General features: G+C 36.0%; 2 protein-coding genes and 1 long non-coding RNA gene across 12 annotated transcripts; 1 reads left to right on the top strand and 2 right to left on the bottom strand.

The window, feature by feature from the left end:
• Nucleotides 1-444: 444 nt before the first annotated feature.
• LOC133705953 (uncharacterized) lies at nucleotides 445-3,282 on the bottom strand. The gene is made up of 4 exons (XM_062131412.1): nucleotides 3,017-3,282; nucleotides 2,070-2,226; nucleotides 1,422-1,724; nucleotides 445-1,306 (listed from the first exon to the last, which is right to left on the bottom strand). The coding sequence occupies exons 2-4, from the start codon at nucleotides 2,202-2,204 to the stop codon at nucleotides 641-643; spliced, it is 1,104 nt and encodes a 367-aa protein (XP_061987396.1). The 5' UTR covers nucleotides 2,205-2,226; nucleotides 3,017-3,282; the 3' UTR covers nucleotides 445-640.
• Nucleotides 3,283-4,200: 918 nt separating this feature from the next.
• Nucleotides 4,201-7,889, bottom strand: LOC133704883 (uncharacterized). 6 transcript variants are annotated; one of them, XR_009844140.1, is made up of 4 exons: nucleotides 6,773-7,889; nucleotides 6,314-6,663; nucleotides 4,463-5,798; nucleotides 4,201-4,354 (listed from the first exon to the last, which is right to left on the bottom strand). It is a non-coding gene; the product is annotated as an uncharacterized LOC133704883 (long non-coding RNA). The 6 variants fall into 6 exon arrangements; XR_009844142.1 differs by having other exon boundaries at nucleotides 4,201-4,837; nucleotides 5,622-5,798; XR_009844141.1 differs by having other exon boundaries at nucleotides 4,201-5,798; nucleotides 6,773-7,023; nucleotides 7,595-7,889.
• Nucleotides 7,890-10,684: 2,795 nt separating this feature from the next.
• LOC133705148 (E3 SUMO-protein ligase SIZ1-like) lies at nucleotides 10,685-20,402 on the top strand. 5 transcript variants are annotated; one of them, XM_062130263.1, is made up of 19 exons: nucleotides 10,685-10,859; nucleotides 10,948-10,991; nucleotides 11,218-11,298; nucleotides 11,497-11,539; nucleotides 11,830-11,908; nucleotides 12,070-12,226; nucleotides 12,478-12,602; nucleotides 13,792-13,860; nucleotides 14,163-14,250; nucleotides 14,369-14,444; nucleotides 15,161-15,234; nucleotides 15,417-15,524; nucleotides 15,839-15,994; nucleotides 16,407-16,511; nucleotides 16,604-16,684; nucleotides 16,781-17,963; nucleotides 18,636-18,973; nucleotides 19,602-19,650; nucleotides 19,808-20,402. In XM_062130263.1, exons 2-17 carry the CDS (start codon nucleotides 10,962-10,964, stop codon nucleotides 18,761-18,763), a joined length of 2,583 nt encoding a protein of 860 aa, XP_061986247.1. In that variant the 5' UTR covers nucleotides 10,685-10,859; nucleotides 10,948-10,961; the 3' UTR covers nucleotides 18,764-18,973; nucleotides 19,602-19,650; nucleotides 19,808-20,402. The 5 variants fall into 5 exon arrangements, with proteins under 5 accessions (XP_061986247.1, XP_061986249.1, XP_061986250.1 ...); XM_062130265.1 differs by lacking the exon at nucleotides 10,948-10,991; XM_062130266.1 differs by lacking the exon at nucleotides 10,948-10,991 and having other exon boundaries at nucleotides 11,777-11,908.
• Nucleotides 20,403-21,944: the final 1,542 nt, after the last annotated feature.

The following is a 21,944-nucleotide window of genomic DNA, read 5'->3' as shown; positions in this document are numbered from 1 at the left end:
ATAAATGGAGCTGAGTGCATTGAGTTTTTGATATATATAAAAAAAAAAAGGAAATATCCTGCCATTGATAAAGATTCGGAGATTTGACAAAAGCAGCAGTGTTCAACCGGTCAAAATCGGCACCACAAACCCTACAGTATAAAATGCTGGCACACACGCTGACCAGATCATTACAACTTGGCAAAGAACAAACCACAGTTCAAAGTTCAAACCCAATATAAACTAATGGGTTGAATCCAAGAAATTAGTTGACCCGCTCCCATGCGCGATTGCAGCAAATACAAAAGAACAACTACAATGAATCTATCAGCCAGGTTTTGTTGAAAATTCCACAGTTGTTATTATAATCTGACTAATTAATTCAGTCCCTTTCAATTCGCATAGATGCAAATCCTGTTTATAGAAATGAAAACCAAGATTTCATGAATCAGGTCGAGACAGAAATTTGCCTGACCAATAAATAAATCACTCATTATTTATATATTTTTATTCCTTCTATTGCCGGAATCAAGTCTTTACAGGAAAGGGAACAACAACAATCATGGAAAACAAGGAATAGGCAAACGCCCTTTGTTGGAAACAAGGAATTACAATCATGTAAAAGCACCAAGATGGGGCGAACAACAGTGCCAAGACAGAATTAGCAGAATATGTCAGCTGCTGAAGATGAGTTTCCGGCCATCTGAAGGGAAACTGGATATTCCACCAGAGAACCGCAATGTCCACTATTAACAGCAATAACTTGCAACTGACTTAAGCTACTGGCAGGCGTCTCGGTGAGAGGCTTTCCCTTGGCAGCCACTGCAGGTGTTTTGGTGAGAGGCATTCCCTTGGCAGCCACTCCTTTCAGCCGGTATCGCTCTGCCCTGGATCCAATAACCTGTCCTAATATAGATGCTCCAATGGTAAATGCCATGGCTGACTTTGGCATCAATATGGATTTCCTAAGCATGCCTATGAAAGGAACTGCAGCATGGACAGCAGCAAACCATGATGGCGAAAATTTTTTCGTGTGCTCCCTCCATATTCCTAAAGGAACATTTGCTGCCATACCCAACATCCCAATCACAAGTATCTTTTCAGGTAAGGGTTGTGGCCGAAGATTCTTTGCAAAGGCAGTTTGTGATATAGCTGCTCGGGCTGCAACTATTGCAGGTGGGCACTTGAATTTCATGCCTGGAGGGGGTTTCAGAACCTTCGCCACAAGTGGCAGGACACCACTAACTGCCCGAAATGATTTTGCAATAGGGCAGTTTCCAGTTTGCAGCCACTCATTGCTCAATGCCTCGTGCTTTGAGTGTCCTCCCTGAACATCATTATAAGAACTTGTCAATTTAAAATTCCAAAATATGTTTTTCATCATATATGTTATGAACTTCTGATGGAATTTTTTGTCAGTCTAAAAATCAACATTCATTTACCTGTGAAGACGACTCTTTCTTGGATGAATTGGAGTTTTTCTTCTGATTATTCCACTTCTTAGAAAATGCATCAAAACTGAAGGGTCCCCCAGCTCCAAAGGATGAAAGACTGATGGTGGCTGCCTTTGCAGCTAAAGGATTGAACTCCGGTGCAGTAGGTGCAGTAGGTCGAGGTTCTACTTTCTCAGAATGTGAGAATGATCTTTCAGAAAGTGGGACTACTCCATCATGCCCATGGAATAGCCTAAATGTCATATCAAAATTGGGACCATCTTCGAAAATTGGACCCTTACCTGTGCGTACCTGGCAAAGATTGATCAAAATTTTAGTTGAATGTTCCAGAGCAATCAACCAATTTCAATTAAGTTGGTCGGGATCTGATTGTCCAATGCAAATTATACTATTGAGATGGTCATGATATCAGATTAAGGTAAGAGAGGCAAGCCCAGGTTCAATATTTATTCGCTTCATACTAAGCCAGGCTAGCTCTAAGTAACATACAACCCTTTGGTTCTCAAAGGAATTCCTAATAGAAATGCACAAAGTATAATAAAACAGTAAAACAGTACCCGATCTAATACCCAACCAGGACTCAGATATAGAAGAAGCTTACATTTAAGCAAAAATGCGAAAAAATAGAAAACTTACAGGCATAGGGAAAGGCATGGATGGGGAAAACGAAAAATTAGTAGGCTCATTAATGTTTTTCAAAAAGGGACACCTTTGGATGTCCAGTTGAGAAGATGCGAGATCCTCATTTAGACCTCTGAAGAAAAAGCCCATCTTTATCAGAAATCAAGGTTATCTGCACAAAAAGAGGAAAGAGCATGAAGATAAATGTCTTCATCACCTTCTGAACTAGAAAGGGTAAGCCTCTAAACATGAAATCAAACTCTCAAAACAATGTTAGAATAAAAATTGACCACGAGCAATATCGCAAAGCAACTATTGATCATATAAACCACTAATCGAGATTGTAAACCAGCCCCAGAAACTGAAGAAAAATGTACAAGATTGTGATTGCAAAGTGTACGATCATGTGCCCAGTAAACACAAACAATGCAATAAATCACCAGTTTAGCTGCAAAATATAAAATTTTACAAAGAGAGAAACATCAATGACATCCAATATTTGAAATCATGAAAAAGAACAAGACCATATACACATAGATACAGTTCGATTATATAGCAACAAAATCCCATATCAAACATTCATCACTACAACCGATTACATTCGTAAAAACAGAACATAACTCTTGGAAAAGAATAAAACTAAACAAACCCTGACATCATCTGACAGCTCCACAGATCACTACACAAAGCTTTTATTACAAGAGCTACAGAGTATTCATCATTAAAAAAAAAAACTGACTTCACCCAAAAATAATGGAACCCATCTGACTTCCAGAAAAACCCATCAGTGTTTTTTCTTTAAACCTTTAAATTATCAAACTTCAGCAAGCTATTAAACCTCCAAAATCAACAAAGTTCAATTAAATTGAAAGAAAACAAAACACGGAGCAATGCAAGAAAAAAAACCGTAAGAAACAAAAATCTAAAACTGAAAGAAAGCCAAAAACTTTATGATGCCATACCTCTTAATCAAATATTACAGTTAACCCAGAAATCAAAAGAGAGAGAAGGGAGGAAAAAAGGGTTATTCTGTTTCGAGAGATTGAAGAGACAGAGAAAGGAATCAAAGTTGGGTTCTAATAGAAATAAAGGAGGGAGTAAACGACGACGTGGTGAGCACACGTCTTGGATGCAAGAGCGTTGTTAATGTCAAGGTTGGAATGGTTTGGCGAGGTCAAAGATGGTAGATGGAGAATTCATGGACGGAGAGAGCAGCCGTCTTATTAAAAAATCAAATAAATATGCGTCTTGATTCTTTTTTATTACCGTGAATTTCCCTCCACTTATTATGGAGAAAAATGCATGATAGGTCACGGCTAATAATTAACCTCAACCATACATTTCAACTTTTATCTTTCTTTCTTGAAGTTATTTCATTCTAAAATCCGTGATCAATCAAAAGTATTTTCAAGTTTTTTTATATATAAAAAAAGTATTTTTATTTGATTTGATTTAGTTGCTTTCGGTCCATAATCGGAAAATATTGTTTCTATGAAGAGATTGCTCTATAAATAATACCATGCTCTTGGTTTTGCTCGAGGCTAGTGACAGGGTAATTGACGAATTATGCAACTCTAGTTGATTTTCAAGTAGTTTCAATCGTGCGTTTTAATAATTAATATTTTACATTATTTATTTAATCCTAATTTATTCTGCCGTGGAAATAATATTCTCACAACATTGATTAAAAAAGAGTGTCCATGCATGAAGCGTGTGGTGGAGTTGTTGAGATTTGGAAGGAAATACTCAACGCTCATTTTGACGTGTTGTGTCACGTGTGAGCTAATTTAACTCCTTCAACCAGCCATAATCTCCACTAGCTTCTTCTTCTTCTTTTTTTTATAGGCAAATCTTCACACAAGCTCCTTTGCAAATGACTTAGCTGGGCAAATTTTCTTGTTTTTTAAATTTTTTTCTTTGATTTTGCAGTTCTAAAGGGCAACTTTTATATAAAAAAAAAAACATGGCTACATGTCTGTCACTAAAGCCAATGAATTTTTAAATAATTTATTTTGATATCTTATTTCATCGATTAAACTTTTCTTAAGAAAGTCAAAAATATAAATATTAAATGTATTAAAATAAAAATGATTAGTAAATTATTATTTTTATTGAATTGCATATAAAAAAAATATACTAATACTACTAAAAAACCATATCAATAATTTAGCTTGGCGTCACCATCTACCTTTGCAATCCAATCCATGAGAGCAAAACAAACATTACGAGTACTGGCACCATGCTGACAAATTCACCACGTGGGCCTATATTACAATCCAGAAGCTAAGTATGGCCAGCGTCTGACATGAAAGAAGAAAAGGACAGAACGTGGGTAGTTGCAGTATGATTAAAAAAAAATTAAAGCTAAAAAATAAAATTAAAATTAAAACACTGTTTAACCACAGTACCAAAAGCAGAATGAAACATGCGGCCAAGTTTGTCTCTACAGAAAGTTGACAAAACTGCCACCAGCTGCTGATCTGAAAACTTGAGGCCAAGACTCAGAACTTAAAAAGAAAAATGCCAATTATTTCCTTAACGGCCTTCCCTCCTGCGTTCACGTCAATTCCATCAGAAAGAGAAGGCATCAGGAGAGTAGTTCAGGGGAAAGAACTTAATATCACTGAGAGTTCCTTTCTGCAGTCATTCATCAGCAATACTATAATCTTTTCAGGCACTGGTTCCTCGCTTGCTTCCTTGTACTCTGGCTTCAGTTCATATGATCCTTGATTACTACCCTTGTTGTAGACACAGAGGTCCTGAAGCATGTCTTTCACAAATTGCTACAGAAAGACAAAGTAACAATGAGACAGAGAAGGTGAGGATGAAATACTTCTAGACTAAAATTCAACAGAGATAATGACAAAATAGCAACAGGAAATCCAAAATCAAGCATTTCATATAGCCCAAAGAAGATCTTGGTGGCAGCTTGGCCGATTAAGTTTTTGAAATAGTCACAAAAAAATTTATTTGTCTGCAATTCAGAAGGGGGAGGGAAGAAGAGAGTTAAAAGATGATAAAGTCATCCTTAGTGTGACAATCCGTGGAATATCTCTTGCCCAGGGCTGTTCAAAATGTTCAACAATAAAAAGAAGCACGCAAAGTCATAGATTTTTTCAGAATTTTGGAACAAGCTCTGTATTGAGGATGAACAAAGCTTCAAATTCCCCTGTGTAGAGAAACATGGGTTAAAAAAAATAGATTTGCTAATCTGCAAGAAACAATATTATGTAAAATCTCAGAACACTAAGCAGTCGGAAGTTAGGCTTTGATGAGTTGGATGATTTCCTTTGAAATCCAAGGACAAGGTGTAGAAAACCATATGATGAGAGGATGTACTCGTGTGGTAAACTAGCATGAAGCATGTGGTCACGACCATTCTATGAAGAGATTGCTCATGCCCATTTGAACACTCAAGTTACAAAAAAAGGCACATGCGCATTTGAAACTGTCAGTGGGAGATTTTTGCATTTCAACTAAAGGCTCAAAGAGCTTTTGCCAATTGTTGGAAGCAGGGTCAGGTATTTTTCATAGCTGAACAGCTAGGAATTTAGGGAGTAATTTTACTTGCGACCCCAATAGAGGAAAAGCGAGAACAAAAGGAGGCATTTGCCAGCTCTTGGCCAATCTCTGCATTCGAGCGAATCGCTTTCTCAGCCTCTCAGATTTGGACTCTGCAATACGCTTCATATTATCATTGTGTTCAAGGATGAGTTCGTAACAGAAACCAACACAAGTAAAAGACTGTAATGTTTAAACATGGTAACAGGTAAGCGTACTGTTGGAATTTCTTCAAATTACTTTGAGAAAATTAAATTAGAACACTTTCACCCTATGAAAACAAAGAGATAATCATGGCAACCCAACTTGTCTTATAAACACCCGCATTTAGACAAATAGTGCTTATCAAGTCAAATATCCAAACAGAAGATATTCTGTCTTGATCTTAAGGTCATGTGTACCAAGACTTATCAAACTCATGATTGCATAGGTCATGAAATCCTATTGCACAAATAGGATGGGTATCTACAGAATCATATTAGCATACATTCTTCTAAAAGCAATATGTTATGATGCTTTCATAAAGCATCATTTGGTAATATGGCATGTACAATGACTCCAATATTGTAAATGTAACACATTACCCTATAAAGAGATTTGATCACTATAAATGTATAGAAAACAAACACAACAGTGGTACTAAAATCCAAAAGGTAGCATAAACACAAATGCAGAAATCAAGTGGTCAAGAAACATACTCCGGGTTGGTCCGTCTCTAGGATCAGTTGTCTTAATGTCCAATTGGTTGCTTTTCAAAAAGCTTAAACATAATCCCCTCCATATCTCAACAGTCTCTTCTCGTCCTTTTCATATATGATGCCTTGATTGACAGTTTCCTCTTATCCCAGTACAAACACAATTATACAGAATAATCCTTGTTATAAATATCTCTGATCTATTTAGTAATGGCAAAACAGAAAAGTGCCTCCACATAAAACCAAGTGAAAAACGTTGACAAGTATGTTGATGGAGTTCACAGTCCAGCGAATCCAAAAATAATCATCCCTGGCATAGGCCTCGTATGATTCCCAATGTCACTGTCGATAACCTGAAATGGGAATTAAAGCAAGGTCAAAGAGAATTGAACATCCATAAGTCAAAGAGAATTGAACATCCATAAAAAAGAATGAAGAAAAGATGTTTGTATAAAGGATAACCTTTATTTGTCTACTATTGATCACGCCCTTTGTTTGTCCTTTCACGGCAGATTTTTCCATGGTTCTCAAGGTTTGCGCTATGAGGCCTTGTGTCAAATTCATTCGGTATTCTTCCCTCTACAGACAGCTTTCCCATAACACAACGAAATTTCACCAACTTGTTCAGCTTCCCAGGTTCAATTGCCAAAAATGAAAATGTTATATGAGTTAGAACAAGAAACCATCATTTCTAACTTGCGGTCCCACAATTCCTGGAAAGGAAAATATACAGGAATATTAAGTTCGAGAACAAGAGATTCAATTCTCGGTGGTAAAATTCATTAAACCCTTAGCAACACAATCCATAACATTACAGACAAGGAAAACCAAAATGACATGAACTGCAAAGGAATAATATATTCCATAAAAGAGTTATAATTCATGAAATACAGTAAGCAGAAGAAATTGTAAAATGTGCAAACCCCAACAAAACAGAACAAGAACCAACACAAAATCACATACATTCCCATAATGCTGCAGCACAATATCACCCTTAACCAAAACAACCCAAAACCACACAAATGAGTCCCTGGAAACGACCATCACAAAATCAAGCCAGCAATGAGAAAAAACCACAAACTTGATTCAAAACAAAAAGAATTCGACAACCCCAAGAAGCCACGCAGTGTAAATAAACCATCAAACCAAAAAAGAAAAAGAAATCGTGCAAGGAAAAAAACAAAGCCAGAAGACATAAACTTGAACGTATCTAAAAAAACAAACGAAAGAATTATATCTTTTTAACCACGGTAGCAGAGTTATCATCATCATTGCCTTTAAGACCTTTAAGAGGGTCGACGATGACTTTATCCACGGGGAGTGAAGAGGCATCACCATCACGACCCTCGTGTTCTTGGCTTCGTGGAGAACGAGAGACCATTGAAGGATATTTCATTAACCAGATTGATTTCTCTGCTTGCTTGCATCCAAAAACCCACCAAGAACAGGACCTCTCTTCTTCTGCCGCTTGCCTCGTCGTCCATGGCGCGAAAGACTAGAATGGGGCAATGGGGTAGCTCTCTGCCCTCTGGGAGTGAAAGAAACGGTTTTGAGATAATTTTTTGGTTTTCAATTATTTTTTTAACAGCACGGGGGCAGTTTAATTCAGTGATAAGAAGGAGCCACGTAAGGCGTGGCCCAGCTGGAGTATTTGTGTTCGAATTGCGGAATCAAGATTATTACCACCTCGGAATTAACTTAACCTGGTTTAGCGAAGACAACAAAGTCTTCTGCTTACCCTGGCGAGTACATAAGTTGATTTTTAATTAAAAATATATTAAAATAATTTATTAAATATTTTTTTGCTATTCTTATATTAAAATTATTAAAAAAAAATCTAAGAATACATCAATATAATATGTTTTTATAGGAAAAGTAGTTTGAAAAATAAGTTAAACTGCACGAACACCGCCAATGCTGGACTGCTTGACAGCTATAAAATAGCTTGTAGGATTCACCAATTTTGTGGGGATGAAATAATTATACGTGGGGTTTTCCAAAAAATTCACTGGCAATATATAAGGAGGTAAATGAAGTTTTAACAGCCTCCCGTGTCATTAATTACAGTTGTGAGTCATCTTCATTCTTGGTTAAAATAAATCAGAGAAATATGTTAAAGTTTTTTCTCTATACAGAAATATGTTAACAGCTCTCCATCGATTCATTCTTATTTGTTTTTGTATTTTAAAAATATTTTTAAAAAAAATTAAAAATTTATTACCCGTAACAACAAATGGTTACGTAGATATTATAATATTTTAACAACAAAATAGATGAAGTGGGCAGGAGCAAAGAGGCTTGCAATCCTTAACAACAAAGCAAGGAACTTCTTTTTTTTTTTTTTTTGAATAAGTTGTGGGCTTGCAGAATTCGTATCACATTGGTTGCATGTTAGTCCTTATATCATAAAAAATAGCAGGACAAGACATAAGAAAATTAGAAATTGAGGGATGAAAGAGTAGCTTTACGCCTCTTTTAAAAGTAGACACGAGAAAAAGACCACCAGTGTCTATTAATGTTAGTTTTGGTCATTATTTTTTTGGTTATTTTTTTAACATAGCAAAATAAAAAATTCAATAAAATTGACCACTCATCTAATGTGAAAATATTTTTTATCACTAGTGATAGCATATGATGGGTTAACTTTTTTTATAAAAATCTTCTTAAATCAAATAGAAATGACCAGCGTGCTAGATTCAGGATACTTGAACTTCACAGTCAGTGAAATTCAAGGTAATATGAATCCAGTAAATATGTTAACTCATGGCATCCAGATTTAATAGTTAGTTACGTCTATTGCATCTAGACTTGACAATTAGTCAATTTCAATGTAACATGAGTTTGGAAACATGCTAGACTTGATGCATTTGGACTTGGCGGTGAGCCATATTCATTGCACTTGAACTTAACTGTCAAACAAGTCTAAGATAATATGAGTTTGACAAACATGTCAGACTTAGTGTAATTGGACTTGAAATTTAGTTAAGTCCAGTGCAATGTAGATCTGATAAACATGGCAGGGGCAGTCAATCAAGTATGAAGTAGCGTGGATGCAACAAATATGTCAAATCCAAATCGTTTAGACTTGACAATCAGCCAAACCTGAAATAATACGGGTCTAATAAATATATCACACCTATAATACTTGACTTGGTAGTCAGTTAAGTTCAAAGTAATGTGGATTTAAAAAACATGTTAAATCAGAAAAACTTAGACATTACTAATTTTTAAGGCTTTATGTTTGATCTTGAACAATCCTCTATAATACAAGTGTTAAAGATATAAGAAAGCGCTATGCCTTTCCATCTATTTTTTTTTCCTTACTGAGGTGATGATTTCTTCTATGCTTATAAGTGTATAAAAGGTTTCTTAAAGGGTAAACCTATCTATTTAATTCCCATTAAAGTAGAGGAATTTCATACTATTTCTTCTTATGAAAATAACAAGGTTTAAAAAGTATAAATACCTCATAAACAATCAAGGTAAAATGTTTAAAACTTTTTATTTCTCGAGATAAAAATGTTTAGATTCCTGAGTATCAATAAACTTAAAGGTCAAGAATAAACATATTTGTTCATGAAATTTAAGGTTTTTTTAAGTTATTTAATATATTTTTCATAAATATACTGACTTTATCATTGGAAGACAGTCTTTAAACCCCTTGATTGAGACTATTTTTAAAAGTATTTAAAATCTTTATTGTAAACTCAAAGTTCTTTAGATTAAAGAGAAGAAGTTTAAGTACTGAATATTGATTAACCACTATCCCAAATAGAAAATAAAATGACAACACAACTTAGAAGTGTCATATTGAAAGGAAATAAAGTTCAATGACCAAAATAAAAAGAAGTTAAAATTAAAGGGATCTAGAAGGAAAATCCACCAAATGAACAACGCTATAAACGGTGAATAACGAGCCGATATAAAGGAGCAGCACAGTGAGATGTTAATGTTACTGTTACTGTTAATTATTATAAAATATAAAATGAAAACGCTGGAAATTAAATTTACAATCGAAGACTGGAGAGTCGTGAGAGGACAAATGAAAAAGGTCTCTCACCTAATAATAAATTTACATCGGCAGTTGAGCCATGAGTCAATGCAAACCGATAGTACAATATCTGGCTGCCACGCCGAAAAGACACTGCCAACGTCAGCAGAATCCACGAAAATGTTTTTTTAATTTTTCTCGTACTCACTCGCCAAACTCACAAATCCCCGCGAGCTGTCGCGCAGTCATTTGCGAAAAAATTACGAACAAATCACATACCTCCACGCCACCCCCGCTCGCTACTCCTGCACGCAGCAAATCCCATCCCGGACTTGTATACAAACTCCAAAACATGATATTTATAACCGTTTCAAATCCGCTCTTCTTGTATCTAACAACCACCTGAACCATTTGTCACTGCAAATTGAAGACCAATCTCCTTCCTCTCCGTCCCTGTAAACAGTTTAAAGTCATCACCCTTTACCGATTACTAGACTAGAAACCCTAGCTTAGTATAATCAGTGCCAGGTTCCCTGTTCCTTTCAATTTCTAGTCAAGGTAAGTCAATTTGTTTTAACTATGCCTTTTTTTTTAGTGATTTCATGGTCCGGGGGCTGAATTATGTGGTTTTGTTGTTGTTTTTAAGAGTTTTTTGTGCTAATGGAGATGGATTCGATGGCTAGCTGCAAGGTAATTAGTAATTTACTAGTTTAGTATGATCATCACTGTGTTTGCTTTTGTTTTTAGCTTGGATTAAGTGTGGTTTGTTTGAATGTTAATTTTGAGCTGACAAATATTTGTGATGGAAATGAATTTTATTTTGTTATTTTATACATGCGTGTGTGTATGTGTATGTGTGAATGTATGCATGCATGTATGTAAGTGTGCTAATGATGTTTATATGCTTAACTTGTAGGAAAAGTTGGCATATTTTAGAATTAAAGAGCTTAAGGATATTTTATCTCTGTTGGGTCTTTCAAAGCAAGGGAAGAAGCAGGTATTCTGCCTTTCTCTGGTCATTTTTTTTCCGCCTTTATTCTGTAACTGTTTGTGCAAAGATTTGCAGGTTTTTTATTCTATGAAAATTTTATTTTATCTCTAACTTGTTAGCTCAATAATTATACATGGTCTCTTTTTTTTCCTGCATTTTTAATCACGATTGCTTTCTCCGGTATTTATTCTTCTTTTTGTGCAGGATCTAATGGACAGAGTTATAGGTTTGCTCTCGGACGATGAAAGTGAGTTACCATAGAATTTTGTTGTCTTCAATAGAATGTTATTGTTCACCTTTGGTACTGATAGTCAAGACCGGTGTCCATCAACAGGGGAACCAGCCTGTAGGTTTTGTCTTTTTTTTTCTCCAGATGTGTTTTTTGTGCCTTTGTAGGAAATTGAATATTCCCTTCTATTGTCAAGAATTGGTTCTCTCTTGTTTAGAATCAAAGTCATAACTCTTTGTTTACATGCCTTGACAGAGTTTAACTCAACTTGATAAATGTTGCTATACATGGGTGAAAACTTTGTGCAGTTTGCTCTGCTCGCCGCGTAGCAAGGAAAAAGCAGATTGGAAAGGAAGCTGTAGTGCAAATAATTGATGATGCTTACAGGTGCTTTTTTCTATTTTCATGTTATGTTCATGAAATCCTGACAGTTGTTCTGTGGCGTGTCTTCTAAAACTATATTTTACCCGTCTACTTACTGGAAAATAGTGTTGCTTCCCTTTATTTTTTGTTCACATGTTGTGTGTTAAACCAATTATTTTACCCAGAAAAATGCAGATAATGGATGCATCAGATTTAGCAGCCAAGGCTCCAAATGGCTTAGATATTATGAGTGTCACAGAAGAAGTTGAAGATTTCATTACTCCAGGGAAGACGGTTCGTTGTCCTTGTGGAAGTTCGCTGCCTACCGAGTTCATGATACAGGTCAGGTCAAACATAGTGGTCATATTCTATTCTGGGTTGGAAGAACTCTGTAGTCATACTTCATTTTAGATTTAATTCTTTGTTATTATCTTTGAGCTTTAGCAGGAAGAGAAAGTAACTCCGAAGTTGAATGTCTTACACTTAACCTTAGGATCGGAGCATTTGCAATGCCTGATTATTTTATTACTGCTTCCCTTGTAAAAATGTGGAGTCTTGTTTTGAAATCTCACCGAGGCCTTTTCTATTTGCAGTGTATAGATTCAAAATGTCAAGTACAGCAACATATTAGTTGTGTCGTTTTTACAGAGATCCCTATGGAGGATGAACATCCACCTGTATTTTACTGTGAAACATGTCGAATTGAACGAGCAGATCCGTATGTATTTTATAGTTATCATTTTGTACAGTCATATATGTATATTCCCAAGGAATCATGTCTAATTAGTCCGTTAGTTACGGGCTTCATCATTTTTTCCTCTTATGCATGCTTAGTGTCTTCAAATATGCATGTACATGTAAATGACTTTGGTTCCACAGTGGGTGTTCTTCCCTATATTTGTGTATCATAAGATCATGATTGTTCTGTATATTGATGTGACTTTGAACTTGTTATATTTAATTATTGCTTTCCGCGTTTCTAAACTAAATAGTAGTTCTGAGATAGAATGTGAAGTGAATATACTCTTTATTTTCACCTAGCAAAAAGTGTCTCCATTTTCACAGAACAAAATGGTATAATAAAACCAAAAAGGTATGCAAACTATTATTTCAGACATGTGTGCCTTTGCGTATATTATCAGCTTTAAGCCAAGTGTTTGGATGTCACAGGACCAAGATTTGTTCAGGTGCTGCGTGACATGATAATTTTCCATGAGAAATTCCTCGTGGACCACTGATCTTCTTTTTGTGGGTCTTTGCATGTTCCACATGCATGTTTAGTTTCATATAAATGTATATCTACGGAGGCACATTCGCATTCATGTATGAATCTACTTATAAGTGATATAACCAAAAAATGAGTATTGATTTGTGTGTTTTATGGCTGCTTTTTATTCGAGGATTTTAAAGAACTTCAACTTTAGAAGTGAGTTTAAACATCTGATACAAATATTTAGCAGTGGTGACTATAAAGAAAGAACATACTTTGAGTTGGTCAGAATGCCCAACAAACTCCATTTTAATATTGTGCATTTCAGATTTAGTGTGAATGATTGTATTGGATATGCCAATGGACCTTGTTACTTTATATTAGTTTTTGGTTGTAGAATTGAGTTTGCTCAGTAGATAAAATTAGAATGCAGCTAGTTTATATGCTTATTGAGTCAGTGTTGACTGAAGTTCACCCGTCATGTTACCTCTTTCCAGCAATTGATGAAGTGGATCCTCATTTTATTGTTTGTTTGACCATACTGATTCCTTTGTAAGAATTGATGCATGACCATTATCCATAGGTGCTATGGATTAATGTTGATGATTCGTGTTTGTTTCCAACCTTTTACTTTCGTTTTCTTTAGATATGATTTGCAAACAAAGGGTACTACTATTTAACATTTTCCTGTGGACAGGTTCTGGGTTACTGTGGCACATCTATTATTTCCTGGGAAGTTACCGAGTTCAAATATTTCAATAGATGGGTGAGTTCCCTCCCTCCTTCCCTCTCCCCCAACAACTTTAGACTAAAGTGCTGCAACTATGGAGAGGGATTGGTAATGGGGAAAATTATGTTATCCAATTACTAATCAAAGAAACATTAGAGGGAAAAATAATGAGCCATGGAATTGATTTTATTAGCATTATCACTATAATTTTGCAATGCTGTTTTTTTGGTCATGGCTTTTTTTTTCACATGCCATTTTAACCTCCCTTGTTTTCTCAGTTTATTCGTTCATGTGTTTTTGCAATCTATTATATTCTGATCTTTTTCAATGTTCTTCAGTAATAACACATTGCAGAAAGTGGAAACAACATTTCAGTTGACAAGATCAGATCAACACCTCCTAAAGAATTGTGAATATGACGCTCAGGTTGGTTTTTTTTGAATGGTGTATTCATTTCAGAATGTTCACTATTGAAAAAAAAGGGGTCGTGCATCCAGAGTTCTTTGCATACAGATAAATTTACACTCTAGCTAATTTCATGTAGGCTTGGTGCATGCTTCTCAACGATAAAGTTTTGTTTAGGATGCAGTGGCCGCTGTATGCAGATTTACAGGTTAATGGTATGCAAACTTGATCCTTTTCCATTATGCATTAATTGGCACACCAGCAGCTTCATGACCTTTCTCAGGTGTTATAGAATTATCAGTATGAGCTGAACAGTTTCTTTTGTTACACTAATTTATGCGGGTGAAACTTTGGTTAAGCATCAGGGCTGTCCTCAAGGCAGGCTTATAATGTTTAATAACTGAATAATGGCTAGGCTTTCCTTGGCCATGAAGTGGGCGAATTGCATGGTGCTGTTCCAACCCATGAGGGTTCTCTCTTGGATAGAATCCTTAGACTAACAAGTGTTATATCATAAACAATAACTGATAAACGTGCATGCATAACATAAGGAACTTATTATCGTGGTAGGGTTTATCAGGCACAACACCTTGGCTCAAACAATTAATTTTGGTTAGGTTATGGTTATAAGGTGGCTAGTGAATGATTATGTATTTATTTAACAGAGAAGATTTAGTACCTTTCACAATAACTTGGTCTGCTAAGCTTGCTGCCTAAGGAACCCTTCAAAGGGTCTGATATTCTCTATGCAAAAGAGGCCAAATAGGTGTTTTGGGAATGTTTGCTGAGTATGCCCATTGCTCGGACTCAAGCGAGTGGGTTTATTTTGTATTAATCTGCTGGCTGACACTTATATCTAGGATTTTTTTTTGCCCCTCTTTCAAACAGCAAGCAAAATCCCAGTTGACAATTCTACGTTCTTTAAATGCAGGAATGCCTGTGAGAACGCTTAATAGACCGGGATCACAATCTCTGGGTGCCAGTGGCCGTGATGATGGTGCCCTAGTGAGTCTGTTCCCTCTTCTCTTTTCATAAGATGATTTTAAGTGTTAATATCCTACTCAGCATTATTTGTGTCCTTTTTCTTGTGTATCTTTGTATTTGATTAGATACAGTGCTTGAGTTAAATTCTTGCATTCATTCAGTACATGCATAATTGAACTTAACATTGGTGCACCTGATATCAGATCAAATCATGCATTGGAGAGGGAATCAATAGAGTTTCTTTATCTGGATGTGATTCTCGTGCTTTCTGCTTTGGCATTAGACTCGTAAAGCGACAAACAGTTGAACAGGTATTCCCACCTTTCTTTCATATGATTTTCTTGTTGGGACAAATGAATTTCTCATCTCTTTGATCGTTCTGTCCATTAGAATCAATTTTGTTGGAACATTATATTACTGCCAGCTCTGTTTGCCTGCAAACAAAGTATAGCAAACCTGTGGCTTCTTAATAAAAATGGTCTCCCTTAAGCTTCTTAATTTTGTTTTGTATATCTTTGTTTGCACTCATCTGCTCTTCCTCATACTCTTAGATCCATTGAAACACTGTGTTCTGAGTTATATGTCACTAAATGATTTTCCTCTACTGACCAATTTACCACCAAAGGTTCTCAACCTGATTCCTAAAGATGGCGAGCCTTTTGAAGATGCACTTGCTCGTGTTTGTCGTTGCATTGGTGGTGGGATGGGTGCCTCAAACGAAGATAGTGATAGCGATCTGGAGGTGATTGCAGAAGCAATTACAGTTAATCTCCGCTGTCCCGTGAGTAAAGACTTGTCTTTTCTGTATTTCTGTTCCTCGATGTATATAGCACATGCCATGAAGTTTCATTTGGCCATGATATGGATAATTTTTGTGATTATTTGCAAAAGATTCATTTGTCTTTTGATCTAGCATAATTCCAAGGGTGGGTATCTGGTGCATTCTTTGTGCGTGATGTTTGTGTTTTGGTAGGATAACAATTGTTTATAAGAAGTCCTAATATCTTTTTCTGTCTTATCCATTGTTAACATGTCATTATAGTTTGTAACTATGGCACACAGAATTGGTTCAATGAGAAGACCATTTCTATTAAAATTGTTGATTGAGAATAACATACATTTCATTTTACATTTTTTTCTTGTGGTTTGGGGTCCATTAGTAATTTTTTTAACTGAACTTGTCTATATGGTAGATGAGTGGCTCTAGGATGAAGATTGCTGGCAGATTTAAACCTTGTGTTCACATGGGCTGTTTTGATCTTGAAACTTTTGTGAAACTAAATCAACGCTCGCGCAAGGCAAGTGATCTATCATACATGCATTATGATTTGTGCTTTGTATTTAATTCACAAGTTTATACATCTAAGTAAGAGGTGTTCTGCAATTGCAGTGGCAGTGTCCCATTTGTCTTAAGAACTACTCCTTGGAGGATATTGTCATTGATCCTTACTTCAACCGCATTACGACAATGGTAGTTCCTACACTTAATATCTAAAATTTTTTTGTACTAGTTAAATCACCATCAAAAGATTAACAAGAGCAAATGTATGTATGCTTATTGGTATAGATGGGTCATTGTGAAGAAGACATAACTGAGATTGAGGTGAAACCTGATGGTTCCTGGACTGCAAAGACCGAAGTTGAGATTGGTGATCTTGGGCAATGGCATTTTCCCGATGGTTCTCTTTGTGCTTTTATGGATGAAGTTACTTCCTGTTATAAAATCTCAAGGCAGATCGAGAAGGGAGATGGCTTGAAAGCACATGGTAGTCCTGAAATCAGAATTAAGAGTAATCTTGGTGGAATGATGCAAGGAAGAAAACATCAGCTTGCTTTTTGTTCCTCGAAGAATCAAATTGAGGGAAATTTTGTGAATCAAGGGCAAAGGACTAAAACAATGAGCAGTAGCACCACTGGAAGTAGCAAATACGAAGAGGACCCAAGTATAAACCAGGATTATAGTGGGCATGTTGAAATATCTCCCAGTAATGTCAATGAGATCAACTCTATTTGTCATTATTTTGACCCAACACTTGCAATAAACAGTGGTAGTTTTGTGCCATCAGGGAATGCTGACATCATTGTTCTTAGCGATTCTGATGAAGAGAATGTCAATTTAGTTCCTCCTCAAACCGTCTATGATACTTGCCCAGTAGATGGGAGTTGTTCTTCATTGGTTGCCAATCCTGGAATAGCAGACTCATACTTGGAAGATCTAGCACTTGATGCAGGTGCTGATTCTTGTTTTGATCTCTTCGATACAGGTTTGAATGATGTTGGGATGTCCAGCTGGTCCTTTTCTTCTGGTACTCAAGCCGGTACCCATTTCCAACTATTTAATACGGACTCAGATGTATCAGATGCTTTTATTGATCTGGAGCATTCTTCCATTAGTTGTGCTGCTCCAATGAATGGTAGCACATTGGCATCAACACCAACTATAACTTCTGGCGGGGAAGTCCCAGATTCTTTGGCCTGTGATGCCAATGTTGATATGGATGTTGGCTTGGTTGATAATCCAATGAGATTTGTTAGTGAGGACCCCTCATTACAAACATTTCTCCCAACTCAACCTGTGCAGCCTGACTTGGTACACCAGCCTCCTGTATCTAATCCTGTCCCTACTGAGGATTGGATTTCCCTTAGGCTTGGCAGCACCAATGAGAGTTTTGGCAGTCACACCATGGATCGACCGCACCGTGCTGCCAGAGATGGGGTAGATTTGAGAAACCAGTTAGGATTAAATCAAGGTGCTTGATTGATATTCTTACTTTGTTTTAAGCAATATTGTAGACTAGATAGTAATGCCATTGCTTTATATTCCAACTGATTAAAATCCCTGTTAAATTTCCAACATTTCAGAATTTCTATAATTTTCTCTTTTACAAGTTTGTTTCAAAGATTTATCTTAGAGGGTGAGATGATTATGGGATCAAGAAAATCTTATCTTTGATTTCTTTAGGGTCCTGAATTGGTATCTATGCCAATTTGTTAAATCATAATTGAATGTGACAATTGAAAAGTGCTCACATGGGGATTCTCATCGCTTTTGTTTTTTGTTTTTTTTTTTTTTTTTGCCAATGATATTGTTAGCATATTTTAAGTAAGATCAGGTCATGGGATCTCACGTGGTGCCATATCTGCAATCAAGCTCGTTCTTGAAGTTTCATGAGTGATCATTAACTAGACTTTTAAAACCACTAATCTATGAACTTGATCACTTTCCCCTCTTGTAGATGCATTCTGGTCTAAATCAGGATTATGGCAGAAATTGTGTCAACTTCGCGCATGCTATATAATTTTGTGAGCTATAATGTAGATGCTTTTGTTTTGTGGTTGTGTGCACACTCACACACTCATGTATGTTAGATTATTAATCATTTCTGGTTTATGGTAAGGTGTTAACTTTGGGGCCTTTGCAGCTACTTCAGTTGCAGCTCTAAATGATGAAGCTAGGTCTAATGGGAAATATAACAAGAAAATTTCAGATGGTCCTTTCTCATTTCCTCGCCAGCCACGGTCGGTGAGACAACGTGTTTATTCTCAATAGATGTTGACCAACAAGAAGGGCTTGGACTTTGTTAGATTCATCTGGAAGGCTAATAGCTGCCAACACGATTCTCCTTATTCGTGTCATTTAGTCTTTTTTCTAGAGAAGGAAGCAAGTAATTTTTTTCTAGCGTGTGCGTGTGAAGCCTATTGGATTGACACTGACGTGCCACGTGATTTTACGGCAGTAACGGATCTGCTTTATTTAATGGTGAGTGTCAATCATATATTTACCATTTTAAATATCGATGTTGACTGATGCATCATGACTTTTAGCTTCTATATTTTATACGCACGTGCCTATGCGTATGTTAATATGTGAACACGTGTGGTGTGTACGTGGTATAAGCTTAATATTGGGTCAAAGTATTATACTTCATAGATACTAAAATCAAAGATCTGTAATGCTAGGTAAAAGATTTTACAATGGAATGGCTAATATAGCCAAAGAAAAATTGATTATGAGAATTTTGAAATGAAGTGTGCTTCCATTTATTTATTGTTCTTTTACTATAATTTCTGGCTTTTCATGTTATCTTTCAGCTGTAGTCCTCTGATGATAACCTTGTCTAAAGATGAATAGAATATTGACATTTTGAGAAAATGACTGAAGCTCGAGGCACGTCATAGTTACGCTTCTGACAACCAGCAATAGTTGTGAAATTGTATTGAATAAGAAACCTTTATGTGATGGGATTGAATCTGTTGCTAGTGCTAACAGAATAGTTTGGATGCTTATTAATGTGCCTACTGTCTTTGATAGACTTGTAAAAAAAAGAAGTTTATACAGAGCATCTAATGCTATCCGTCCCCTGCCCCCCTTCTCTCTCTGCTTTTAGGTACCCTATTTTGATCCATTATTCGATCTTGGCGTCGAAGATTTGTCAGGTCAGACACTATCTTGTCTTTGTGAGTTCTTTAACTGCTATTATCAGTCTGAAAAAGGGAATGAAAATTGCATGTCTCTCAGTGTTTGTTAATCCTAGACATTATTGGCAGCCTTCTTTGACAGAAAAAGTAAAACAATAAATCTGCTCTCTTTCAGGGAGTTACAGACAGCTGGAGAAATTTGCTTATATTCTCTGTTGTGGCTACCAGTGAAGCCATGGGATAAGACAGGATGATGAGTGCTGAGGGGAAAATATTTATTGCTTTACCATGTTGATAGGGTGAAAAAATGGGATAGAAGTTGTGCAGCAAAAAACTTACATTGATCTCCAGATGAATGTGGAAGGAGATGAATAACCAACAGAAAGTGAGGCAGATTGCCCTTCATTGCTTGAATTGGTTAAATTTGATTTCCATATTTGGGAAATGAGACGTTGTGACACTGGAAGGCATGCAATATGATTCCAGGTTATCACTGAACCCAACAGCAAGCAAGCAGACTGCATTGAACAGTGAAAGAGGCCGGTTCATTGCATGGCTAGCAGGTGTGTTTTTTTGAAAAGTCAGTTGTAGGTTTGTATGGGATTTTGTCGGAGGAAGCCAGTGGCCCTTAATATGATTTGTGGGAATTTTGTTCTAACATCTTACCTTGGGGCTGCTTTGATTAGTGAATTTTGCCGTCATGGATATTTATCAGATCATCAAATTTAAATTGTTTGTTTAATAAAAAATGCAGACTAGTTGGGCATTCAGATGATATTTCTCTGGTAGTTTTTAGGTTGAGCACGGAGAGATGGCAAGAGGGGTTTAATACCAGCCGTGTGCCTTGCAAAAAGAAACACACACACACATGTATATTGGTAGATTCAAGGTGGTGAATTATGCAACGTCCATGATTCAGCTATTTTCTTCATCATATGACGATGCTTGTGAAATGAACATTGGCGCAGATGGAGATTATGAAATGCTATAGGCTGAACAATGAAATGTAGAGCTGGAGTGTTCTTCTAACCTCCTCTTAAATTGCTGAATTTTGGGCAAGATAAAATTGTAACGCATCTTTTCGAAGCCACCAGTTTTAGATAACCATCTAAGGTTGGTTTGTGTTATTTTTTGGGATGTTCTTTCTGTGTTTGATTGTTGCGATGGCATGCCAATGTGCTGCAGAACAATCTTTGTAGCTGTAGATGCGATTTCGAAGCTTATTTTTCTCTCTGCTGTGTCTGGTTTTCCAAACAGTTGTAATTCGTCCATGCGACTGAGTTTGACCGGGATTGGGGAGTACCCTGGAGATTTTCTCGGTTAATCAGTGCCGCTGTTAAGAAAATTAGAAAAGGAAAAAATTGCATACGCAACATGGGCATCGTGCTAGTAATAAATACCAAAAAAGAGAGAGAACACCAAGGGTGTTAAAAATGTTTTTTGTGACATGACATGAAATAACAGTATTAATTCGGCTCATAAATTTGAAATATTTTAATTAATTATATATTAATAATTTCAGTTAAGTAGTAAATAATAATATAACACAATTAAAATAAAAATAAAATAAATAATATAAATATCCAAACACCTTAAAATACATAATTCAAATTAAAATTCATATATGATTTAAATAACTTAAAAATACAAAAAGAAAAAAAAAAGATTGAACAACTATGTTTTATTGATAGAGTTTCAGAATATTTTTTAGAGAACAGGTCTTGAAACACATTGCAGACAATTAGTGAGATGATACAACATTTTAAGGTATATCACCAACTTAAAAAAAAAAAATTAACTGAGATCAATACAGTGAATTCGTGACAATGAGAACTAAAATGTATAAAATGATATAAATTTAATCTCGTGCCACCTCACCTTCCACCTTTTTTATGTTAGTAACAAGTCCTAAAAATAATATCCAAATATCCCACCAAGCAAGACATGTATTTCAAGTTTTCTTTGAGTCTTTGTCATCTCCTTTTGTAGTTAACAAATGGTTAGTCTAAAACACAGTATTTTTCTTTATATAAATTTTCCTATCTTTTATTTTACTCATTTGATTCCTCATCATCTACCTCTGTCTTTCCATGGTTTCAATCCTCCGATCATGCCTTCCCAGCCTAAAATACAGTATAAGGCTTTCTTATACCCAATATCCTTTAATGCTGGTGTTAGTCTGCTAAGATTGAAAATTTAAGATTTGGGCAACGGGGAAAGGGAAGACTGGGGAGTGGGGACTATGAAGTGGAGTGTCAGGGGACCCGGACAGGAAGGCAGTAAATTTTTTAATTTTTGCGAGTTAAAACTCG

Source organism: Populus nigra, chromosome 10 (genome assembly GCF_951802175.1).
Source record: "Populus nigra chromosome 10, ddPopNigr1.1, whole genome shotgun sequence".
Classification (NCBI taxonomy): domain Eukaryota; kingdom Viridiplantae; phylum Streptophyta; class Magnoliopsida; order Malpighiales; family Salicaceae; genus Populus; species Populus nigra.
Note: the sequence above shows the minus strand (reverse complement) of the source record. Positions and strands in the feature narration are given on the sequence as shown.